This window comes from Limulus polyphemus, unplaced genomic scaffold, assembly GCF_000517525.1.
Source record: "Limulus polyphemus unplaced genomic scaffold, Limulus_polyphemus-2.1.2 Scaffold2371, whole genome shotgun sequence".
Classification (NCBI taxonomy): Eukaryota; Metazoa; Arthropoda; class Merostomata; order Xiphosura; family Limulidae; genus Limulus; species Limulus polyphemus.
Genome location: NW_013667981.1, coordinates 118,778 through 130,624, shown reverse-complemented (window position 1 = coordinate 130,624; position 11,847 = coordinate 118,778). Strand labels below are relative to the sequence as shown.

At 29.9% G+C, this 11,847-nt stretch overlaps 1 protein-coding gene across 5 annotated transcripts in view; it reads right to left on the bottom strand.

Annotated features, from left to right (window-relative positions):
- Window positions 1-11,609, bottom strand: part of LOC106466753 (serine/arginine-rich splicing factor 7-like) — a 29,534-nt gene extending 17,925 nt beyond the window's left edge. For 2 of the 5 annotated variants that reach the window (XM_013927051.2, XM_013927049.2), the window contains exons 1-2: window positions 11,524-11,609; window positions 917-1,145 (exon numbers count right to left, since the gene is read on the bottom strand). In XM_013927051.2, the coding sequence (XP_013782505.1) occupies window positions 917-1,131 (215 nt within the window). In that variant the 5' untranslated portion in view covers window positions 1,132-1,145; window positions 11,524-11,609. Of the gene's footprint in view, window positions 1-916; window positions 1,146-4,348; window positions 4,423-11,489 lie in introns of all 5 variants that reach the window. The other 3 variants (XM_022394828.1, XM_022394829.1, XM_022394827.1) reach the window with 3 other exon arrangements.
- Between the last annotated feature and the right edge of the window lie 238 nt (window positions 11,610-11,847).

Below are 11,847 nucleotides of genomic sequence, written 5' to 3'. Positions count from 1 at the left end.
GACCAAACATTGAAGAAATCGCAAGGTCTCATCAAGCTCATGTTTCTCATTAACACAGGAATGAATAAACTTCATAGAGGTATGTTAAGTTTGCTTTTATTAAATGTGTTATTTTTCTATATATTTAACTTAATTATAACATATTAGTCCTATTTTGTATACAGTGCACCAGCAAGTATCTGTAGTATTGTAAGTGCACTCAGACTGTATAAAGTTTGAGAACCACTGATCTAAAGTATACAGTAAGAATTAAAATTTGAATTATGCAAATATTCTGAAAATGCTTACCCAGTCATATAGTTTCAGCACTCGGACTACAGTCTAGGTTAGAAATTGGCCCACAAGCATAAAGAGGGTTGCCACCCCTGACATAATACATGTATGTGGGGGGTTGGGAAGACAGGAAACAGTTCATGTTTGACAAAAACATTGTAAATAGTATTTGTTTTACACAAACAAACAAAATTCAATTACATTAACCTTTTACGACAAACCCAATTCTGGGTGTTCTTAACTTTTGTTTGTTAATTTTATACAAAGTTTTTAACTTTCTGTTTGATAATTCAGGTTATAACTGTACCTTAAACACAACAAAATGTAATGAAGATGTATTTGGAAAATAAAGAACATCTATGTATACCATTGTGTGTTTGAAAGTTCTGCAATAAAAACTTTTTTAGAGACATGACTGCTCACAGCAACAGAAATGCTGGTGTGAAAAAAATAAATAAATAATGACACCTTTTCACACTGTCAATGCAAGGTAAACAAAGCCAAACTGCTAAGTTTAACTGGAAAAAAAGCTTTATGTAAAATCACAAAGCTGTCTATCACCCTAAAAAATATAAATTCATTTTTTTCATTCAAAGATAAAAACACAATTTGGGCATAACCACTAGTCTAATTTAACATTTACCTTCCATCCAAGGCTCGAACAGCATCTCTTGCATCTCTCGGATCTTCAAATTCTACAAAAGCAAATCCAGCAGGGTTTCTTGCTACCCATACATTTCGCAATGGACCATAATAACCAAAAGCTTCTTCTAATTCATGTTTCGTACCATTATTTCCAAGATCACCAACATAGACCTTACAATCCAAAGGGCCACTATCCCTGTACCTTCCTGACATGGTCTCACCGCAAACTAGGAATAAATACAAAAAGAAAAACTTAAATTTACTACAACCAAATTAAGTTTGTCCCAATCATTTGTAATATTTGTCTTGTATGCCATACAATGATGAATAAAACTAAGCAGGATACTGATCCATTAACATGACTCTGTCAAAGTGCCCACATCACAACCTTTTATAGTAGTACATTAAAAAATTCATTAAACAACTTTAGTATTAATGTATGTCAATATTTTTAATTTTAAAGGGAAATACTTAAATAAATTTGATGTACATGTTTATAACAAAGAAAAAGTGCATTTTTTCCTTTACAAAAATCTTAGTGCAGTTTTGTCTTGTGTTGGTTTTTTTTATGGGGGGCATATGCAAACTTAAGTTATAATAGTGCCTGATATGTTTTAAAGACAAGACTGAAAATCTAGAAGATGTATTCAGATAACACAAAAAAGCATTAAATATTTCATAGTTAACTTTTCACAGGTTATATAAAAATAGTTTTACAAAAAAAAACACCTGATAATCATTTAGGAAGTTCTAGAAGTTATGCAAATGAAATATGAAAAGTAAGATGAAGTATTTTTATTCTTTGAAAATCACCTTGGACTCAAATTGACTCAGTAGTCCTTGGAAATTAAGACATATTTTTAGTAGAAATACTTTATTAAAAATCCTGATTTTTTGTGCATAACTGATTTGTAATGTTTAGTAAACAGCTATCAAATATTTAGAATTATAGTGAACATTAATATGTATAGCTTCACATCTACAGTCACTCTAATGAACCAATGCCATGCACCTAATAAAACTTGTGTCTTATGCCTCAAGTCCATTGAAAATGATAATAGGACTTTTTTTTTTCAGCGTGGATGTCATCAACTAATTTATAAATAAAAAAAAAAAAAGAAGAAGAAGAGAGAGAATCACACACACAAACTACTTCAAAGTTTCTTCTCACCAAAACATACCTGTAAACCCCCCTATACACACACACACTCCAATGGTATTGGTTAGCCAAGGTGCATTATTCCACAGAGCTGGTTCAACTTCACTGCACTATCAGTATTCAAGCCACAAACCTTATTGGCTTCATCCTTCAGGTACAATTTATGATTATTACTAATTTTAAGCTTTTCTTGATATAACTGAGTTACCCAATAAAAATGTTTCATGATTATATCATCGCTGATAATCATACCTATTGCTTGTCTTCTACTAAAGCAATGGAAGTACCATTCAACCACACCTTTTGTTATGCACCTATGCTGACAAGGCTTTTTTTGCTTGCTACCAGAACTTATTAGGCTGAAATAATTACAATATACAAAATATACAACTCTATTCTGTTCAAGATTTAGGTGAACGTCAAATTAGGTCAATTCAACCTATCTAGCAAAATATGTTACAATATTCATTTGTTGCACCATAGAGATGTTGAATTGACAGAACAGAAAAAACAGCTAGTTAACTGCATATTGCACTATATAAAGATGAAATGTGTGTTTGTTTGCACCCTTACTCCTTTGAGCCTATTGGGCTAATCTCAACCAAAATTTGTATGTAAACACTATGAACTGTGGGGAATGTCTTAATGGGGTCAAAATTCAACTTAACGCTATTTCTATTTTGTAAAGCTTGTTGGTTAATTACTCCCAGCCTATTGAGTCAATCTCAAACAATCTTGGCAGATTGACACTTAAAACAATGTTGAATATTCTAAATGGATTCAAGGTCAAAGTATGACAGTTGCTGAATTATTTCTCAAATAAACATGCTTTTCTCATGGTCAATGAGATGTAGGGTGTACAAGGGTGGGATCACCTTAAAATCTATTTTGTTGGTAGATATAAAGCAAACTGCAAATGTTTTTTTTTTTTTCATGAAGAAGCTTTGTTATAATTTTAAAATTTTGAGATAGAGTTTATGTTTAAATTATTATTTTATAGTACATGATAGCCATTAAACTTGCATTGTTTTAATTAAGTTTAAAATTTCCCATCAGTTGATGACTATTTCAACTTGTGTATGTAGATAAAAAAATCAGACTACTAGGTAATACTGTTTGCATTTGCTCATCTTAGAATAGTATCTCGTTATGGCAAAATGCCAGTGGGTTCTAATGTTTAGTCTCTGAATGTAAATGGATACTGCCTTTTCTTTTTGCAAGTTCATAATCCAGGGAAGTTATGAATATTTAGACTGGCTGTAAACAATGCTCCTGTTACAAAAAAAAAAACTTGTTTATTTTTTATTACATCTTTTATTTCATATTAGTAAATGTAATTACTCATACAAACATGGATCTAAAATGTGATAGTATATTAAAAAAATTGATGTTACCTGGAAATTCACATCAGCTGATTACTCGTATCTGTCAAGTTCATACAACTCATGAATTGTTTGGTTTGATTTACATGCTTGAGTTTAGCAATGGCCAGAACTTTAACTATCCTCACAATTACTGAACCCTGTTGCAGTGTCTCTAATTTTGAGCCACTGACCACAGACTGTCAGCTACCACTTTAACTTTACAATTGTGCAACTCTCTTATTTTAATACAAATATCCAATGTAAATGATTTTAATACTGTTACTTTTTAACTGACAAGGGAAATTTACCAAGCTAATATTCCTGTCTTTACTTATTCACATTATACATACATATTATATATTTATTATATGAAACATAATTTGCACATTAAATGTTATAAAAAACGAGTTAAATTAACTGTCATTCAGGAAATATACAAATATCGAATATGATAGTTTGTATCTGTACTGCTAGGCCTAATTGTATCTTCAATAAGCTGGAAACCTAAAAGTACAGAAACTAAAATAATTTTGGTAGAAATATGAAATTACTAGTACAGGTCTTAATGATTAATAAATAAAACTTATCCATATCAAATTCCATGTATTGATATGAATTATCTAATCTAGATTTTAGATTTTTGTGGTAACAAAATAAATTGATAAGTGAAATACTTTTGTTTTCTAAAATTCCTTTTCTTTACTATTTATATTTATGATAAACGTCCACAATGTAATGACAGCTAAATACTTAGTGTATTATTCACAAGAATTTTACTTCTGAGTTTTAGGCCTAGACAGCATTTATTTGAACATAAGCCTGAAAAGAAATCTAGATACAAGAAAAAAATTCATCCAACTTCATAAGATGTAGTTTCAAATAACTATTTTTGCTTATGGTAACAAACCTGCTGGTAGAGCAGTGAACAAGTCTAGGTCAGTGGTCACACATGTCTTGTGTGGGTTTATCTCATCTAAAGGACTTAAAAAGAAAAACACAAGTTGCATTTGTTCCTGCAGTATCCCTTTTTTTTAATTTTATAACTCATGTCAAAATTTATCATTTGGTATTTGTTTTGTCATGTAATTATCAGTTTCTAGAACAAAAGAGATTGCTGGTTGGAATAAACAGCCTTCTCCAGCACTTTTATACACAACATCAGGCTAAGTAAGCTAACTCACTACGGGTTTGGTCCCAGGGACCGATCTCATAACAATTTTGTGCTTGTTATAGTTTTCATGCTATAATTTTTAATGCAGTACATGTTTCTTCACAAAATATCAATTTTTTTTTAGTTTTAAGATTTTTGAAGTAATTTTGACTTTAAGATTAAAAATACTTTTATGCATCAGAAAACTTTCAAGTTTCACATCCAAAATCTTTATAGCCTCCAGATAATTATCAAACTTTTTAAAAAAACTTTATATTTTATCTGTTATTTTCACTATTGTATCTCTGTATGGATTTGGTCGATTTGACTGACCTCGTAACCACCATAAAATGTTTGGAAATCGATATAAATTATGCTTCTTTCATTCTAAAATAATTAGACTATAATTATGAAAACACAAATGTTTAGTCTAAATAGTTTAAATCTCATAACATTGTACATCCATATATTTATTATTTTTATTTTACTGACCTTTCATCTGTGCCCAACATTACAGAAGTTGCAATGACATGACCCACATGCACTTGTGTTACCGTTTCCAAGAATATAAAACTGGCCTTTACAAAGTTGTGTTCAAGTGGACCAGTATTTTGTAAAATAGTCATATTTTGGTTATATTATATCATATATGTATATACATTATTACTAATACAAGTTCTTAAATTTCTGTTATTTCTTAAAACTAGAACAGTAAATAAAGAAGTATAGAAAACAATTATCTCTTCTAGTTAACTCATTTGTTGTATTTGCCACAATTTGCAAAGCCTTATAAAATTTCACATGTGGAGGATATAAAACAAAAATTTCTTTTTTTCAGGTTTTATATATGCATTTTGAAATAACAAAAAATGATAAATTACTATATCAGTACCATAGAATTCAACTATAATTTATCAAGCTTAGTAACTAAGCTATATGTGGGTCTAAAAACTATTTTTTGAGCTCACTAATGTCTTAACTTACTGCTTGGAAAAAAAAACCACTAGGGAGACATTCTGAACTTTCAATATGTTATACACGTCATTTGGCAAAATAGATGTATTCAAATTCAATGACGAGGAACACACTTTGAGACTAATAATGGTTGGAGATGGCTTGAATGGGTAATGAAGAAAAACTTTAATGTAAGTTTAACATAACAGCAAATGTACAACGTTCCGACAAGGTTTCGTCATCATCAAGTACAAAATAGATGTATGTGAGCATTTTCAAAAATGGAAGAGGTGGGTGGGGCCACCATGGTTTATTCAATAAATATATTAATATATCAGAAAATAGGAGGTTCTCACCTTATATTCTAGCTTTCCAATATCAGTAATTTGAGTATTTAATTCGTAAGAATCTATACACTTTGTATTTGACATCACAAATATCTAATCTGAACCAATGCTGTATTAAACATACCACTGAACACACAAAAATCAATATTTATGATATTTTTAAACATTTACTTTTAAATTAAGAAATTAACTAATGTATAATACTAAAATTTGAACTATAAATTACAATTTGAGACCAAAGTTATTGACATACATTAATAAAATAGTAGTTCAATAAAATATTGAAAGCGAGGCTACAAACACGATGTAATGATCTTTGACCTGTAACCACAAGAAGACCTGCCTCGGTAAGGTTAAGATTAAAAAATAAATGCCTTCTGGCTGCCACAAATTTCCAGAAACTTCAGATAAAAACTAAATCTTTTTAGTTAGCTTAATACAATCTCTTGGTATGTTTTTACTCAAAGTTTAAATGGATTACTGAATGTGAAATACTTGATCAAAAAAACAAAACAAAAAATAATAATAATATAAAAACTTTTTAATCCAACATTGTCTGCAATGGAACAGTCATTTTCAAATGAAGCTCATCATTCCAAGCAACTAATCCCATCTTTTTTTTTATCAATTGTCAATATTTTAAGAGCTTGGATACAAACCTCCCTACAATTCATAATTCTTGTTTACATTTCATATTATTTAATCCTTATTAAAGCTTGATTATCTCAGACATGTCAGAGTTTACTTGTTAAATCTATGCATTATAAGCACAGTGAAGAAAAATATACTGTTTAATTTATGAGATGGTACCATGTTTACTAAGATACTCAAACTCTTTTAACTGTCACACAGTTTCTTCATATCTCACCAGTATCAACATGTCTAGCTAGCTCTTCCCCAAAAATGGATTGTGAAGATCAAACAAGTAAATTCCCTAACTGCAAGGTATAGCAGCAATCAAATCATAGTTGTATGGGCACTATGATAACTTAAGTATTTGCTATATAGAAAATTATGGCAATTCATCCTATTTCACAGAAATAAAATTTACTTTCACTATATAAACAATAGCCACTTGTTTCGTACTCAATGACCTACAATATGGAAGATTCATGAAACATGTTACTTCATGCATGTAGAATGTCACAGAGCAAAGAAAAGTCTATCAAAAACATTAACATACTAAAAATAGCATTTGTACTGTAGCTGTGTAGGAGTACATAGTATGTTGTCATACATCTCGTGGGTGACCAAACTGAGTTAAAGACAACAGTTCTAAGCCTGACCTGTTCTTTATTATTAAATAAAGAAACAGATCTACTGTAATTATAATTTACGTTATACACTCTACACTGACCATAGATTACGTACCTCTGTATAAAAGTAGCCGTTAAATCTTTAGTAAATATAAAAAAAAATTCCTGATTTTTGTGTGTCATGTGGTATGTTGAATGCAGCTTGCTTTGGTTCAAATTAGATGTTTGTGATGTCCAAATACAAAGTCTATAGTTTTTAACGAAGTAAAAACTCAAATTACCAATATTGACAAGCTAGAATATAAAATAAGAACCCCATCTGTTCTATTTGCCGAGATATCACTATATTTAGCAAATCAAGCACAGTTGCCCCACCCACCTCTTCCATTTTTGGAAATACTTCCTTACACTCCTTCATGGCATTATAACCAATCAAAAGCTTAGAATTTTCCCCACATGGTTTTTTCACACTCGCGAAGGTGAAAGTTCTCAAGATTTTTTCTCTTTGTTTTGAATCCGAGAAGAAAAGAGTTAGGTGAAAATGTTGTTTGAAATAAATTCTTTAAAATCCAAATTCAGCTTAGTCATTAAGCCTGATAAACTATAGTGGATTTCTGTGGTAGTGATATAGTAATTTGATTTTTTTTATTTCAAAATGCATATATATAAAAAACCTAAAAATTTGACAAGGATTAGCAAGTTATGACAAGCATCAAACGAGAACAAAGTTCATAAACAGAAGAGGTCATTGTTTTCTACACTTCATTATTTATTGTTTTATGTTTTAAGAAAAATAAATTTAAGAAATTACTTGTAAATAGTAATAACATATATACATATCTAATGTATTATAACCAAAATGCTGGTTCACTAGAACAAAGCCAAGACAAGTCATAATTTACAGGCCAGTTTTATATAATGGATAAAGTAACATGGGTGCAAATGTGCAGCATCATTACAACTTCTATTATGTTAGTCATATACAGTTTAAAAGTCAATAAAAAAAAATATATATATATATAATTTTATGAGACTTAAGGTATTTAGACTAAACATTTATGGTTTCTTGTTATAATTTTTATTCATTCTAAAACAAAAAAAGCATAATTTATATCCATTTACTAATTTTTTATGGTGGTTACGAGGTCAGTCAAATCAACCAAACCCATACAGAGATACAATAGTGAAAATAAGATAAAATATAAAGTTTAAATAAAAATGCTTTATAATTATCTGGAGGTTATAAAGATTTCACATGTGAACTTTGACAATCTTCTGATGCTAAAAGTGAACTTTGACAATCTTCTGATGCTAAAAGTATTTCTAATCTTAAAATCAAAATTACTCTACATGTTGGACAATCACCATTCAAATAGAAAAATACATGAGCAAATAATTACTTAAAAAATCTGATATTTGTGTACAAAACCTTGTGATGTTTACCAATTATCTGCAAAATTTCATGAAAATACATATACTACATTAAAACTTATAACAAGAAAACTATAACGAGCACAAAAGGATTACGAGGTCAGCCCCTGGGACCACGCCTGTAGTGAGAGTTAAGCTGCAGTTTTATTTTTAAAAATACACATATTAGGTCAACTAAACTTCATTAACGAATTTTTCCCTTCTTCTCCAAAATGTGTAATATCAGCGTTTAGTAAAGGACTTTACGTATAATTATAAATTTCAAGTTGATAATATTACTAAACGCCTAACAATTTTTAGAACAATAGGCAGAGAATTTATAATAAAGTTGTTACCCAATTAATTTGCATTAGGTGTCATTACTGTACTTAAAATGAAAGCTTAGTCACAGTCATAAAATTCCATTTTTACTTTCCATCTACCATAATATCTAAATTATCAAAAAAACAATTTACTCCACATTTTTCTCTCATTTTGGTATCATGGTATTCAATTTTTGTAGCACTGTATAAATATGAAAAACACTTCACAGCTTGAATTAAAATGTTTATCAATTTCTATTTTTAACAAGCCTCTCAGTCAAGGTGCATAATGACTGGGGGACACTGATTAATCTTAGAAAAAGTGGAAATTTTTTAAACTTGAACTAATATCTGCAACAATGCACTCTGGTGCCAAAAACTATGAATCTCTCTCTTAGCTCTTTATAAATCATAGTACACTGCAGGTTCCTAGTGTGATAAGTGTGTGAAGCCTTTAGAAGATCATAGATCAGAAGTGGGATCAAGAAGGATATCCAAAAAGTGTTGGCTAAAAATGTAAAAACTGACAGAAATGATTTCTTTATATGTATGAAAGGTAAGGAAAATGTTCGGATGTAGGGCCTTTGCAACATTATAAAGAAAAGCTCATTTCCAATAATTACAAGATAGCTAGGTTACTAAATTCTACTTTTTCTTAAGTTTTTACTAATGAAGGTTTGAGGTATATTACTCATTCTGAACAGTTGCTAGATGTAAAGAAGACCAAACATGATTACATTAATTCTGAGTGTTAAGTAAAAACTGAAAGTTAAAACAATGATGAAACTTCTGGACCATATTTTCCCCACTGGATTTTGAAGGAGGTAAAGGATTGGATGTGTGATTTACTTGCTAATATTTTTTATAATCCCTTGAATAATAGGCAGGTGCCAAGTTTTGGAAATTGGCTAATGTTACACCTTAATTCTCTTTTTAAAAAAAATTGTCCAGGAAGTTATAGGCTAGTTTTGCATCAGTGATGGGAAAATTTTTTTGAAAATTTAATAAAAGATGCTTTATAAAGTCATTTAACAAGTTATAAAAATTTTGTTGGACAGTCATCATGGTTTCACATAGAGAAAATTTTGCATTATTAATTTTTTTTGCATTCTTTAAAGAGATTATTAATGTATTTGATGGTTATGTTGTTGGTTTGGTGTATCTGGATTTTCAGAATGCATTTGACAAGGTGATACACAAGACTTATCAAAATCTCTATAGGTGTGGGGATAGGTTGGCTCATTGTACATAAAAATGGCTGGATGGGAAAAAGATGAAGGTTGTTATAAATAGAATTCATTCAATCTGGATTTATGACACAAATGAATTACCTCAGGTTTTCTGGTTGATCAGTCTAATAATTATAACATCTGAGCAATGTACTGTTGCTAGTGGTGTAGGACAAATATGACTTTGGTTCTATATATAAAAATACCAAGTATAAATCGAAATATATAATTTTATTGTACATGTCACTAGTTAGTCCTCATAGTCCTGTGTCTCCAATTTACAACTAACTTTATACTTTTTTTTCCCACAAGTCAATTCATTTAGATTTTGTAATGTTTTATACACATTTCCAGTAGTACAGTACTGCCACAGATTGTTTTTTTAAATATCATCTCAAGATGACTGTCATAAAAAGAGTAGTGTAATATTTAATATTGAGGTTCAGGTGTTTCATACCTTGTGTTTCCATCACACTCACAAAAAAAAAATGTAAACAAGGATGTACAAATTTTGATGAGTTAGGAATGGTTTTATTTTCATACTTCTTGAAATACTGAAAGAAATTGTCTTTCTAATGAGCCATCACTCAAAACATAAATATATGTGTAGCACTGTAGCCTCAGTGTAGGGTTGATATACTTATATACCCAACTAAAACTTAGAATAGATGAGCTAAGTTTTATAGTAGTGATTGGTCTTTGGAATTGATTGCCATAAAATGTGGTGGGTGCAGTAAACGTAAGGGAGTTTATGGGATGGCTTAATAAATATTTAGATAATAAGGGCTTATTTAGAGGTTTTTATTTTTAAGCCTTGCTTAGTTTCTAATCCAAGTGGATGGGACAGCCTAGTAGTAGTACTAGTAATACTACTACTACTAGTCCTAGATAAACCAACATGTCCTTTGTTCAAGTTGTCGTCCTTAATTTTTAAGTTATGTAACTGGTGCCAGGCAAAACAATTTAAAAATATACTGAAGACATAGTATTAAAAGTTAGGCCTATTTATAAATTATGGTACTATTTAGACAGAAATAAATCCTATAACTAGTACAAGTTATAATCTGAGGGCTTTAAATTAACAAAATCTGCGTTTGAATCAGGACTGATAGTCTACTTAGTAATTAAATTTAGTCAGTAATAATAATAATATATGCACAAGTAGTAGGTTAGGCCTAACTGATAAACTATTACTAGTATCAATTATTGTAGTTTATCTCTTTACGGTTTACCTCAATGAGGCCTAATCTAATATTAATAATATGCACATAATATTAACAAATCAGAATATATACTAAGACTCAATCAAAGTCTTCACAGTATTTCATTGAAAAAGCCTTTCCTTTTGAACATATCCTTCAAAAATACATCAAGTGTACCATAATCCTTTACGATTGTAACACAATTTCTTACCCTCTTGTTCTAGTGACTTCTACCAGTACCAAAAGGCCTTATCACCAACGGCTTTCTTTGTACAACCTCTACGCCTTCCTTGTCCAAGACGCATGTGCGAATTACGTCAAAAGTAAGTATAAACTATCGGTCTTCCCTTGGATACACTAAAATATCAGTTTTTGGAACATAAACCTTCCCTAAAACTCTCGTTTAAAATTTAAATTTTAGTATTGTATTTTAACTCCCTGAAAGAATGTCACCTTTTGTTTTCTATCAATTTTATTGATAAAATAGAGGAGATTTTCTGCTGTTTTAAATTGTAATTTTTTTGCCAAATAATAA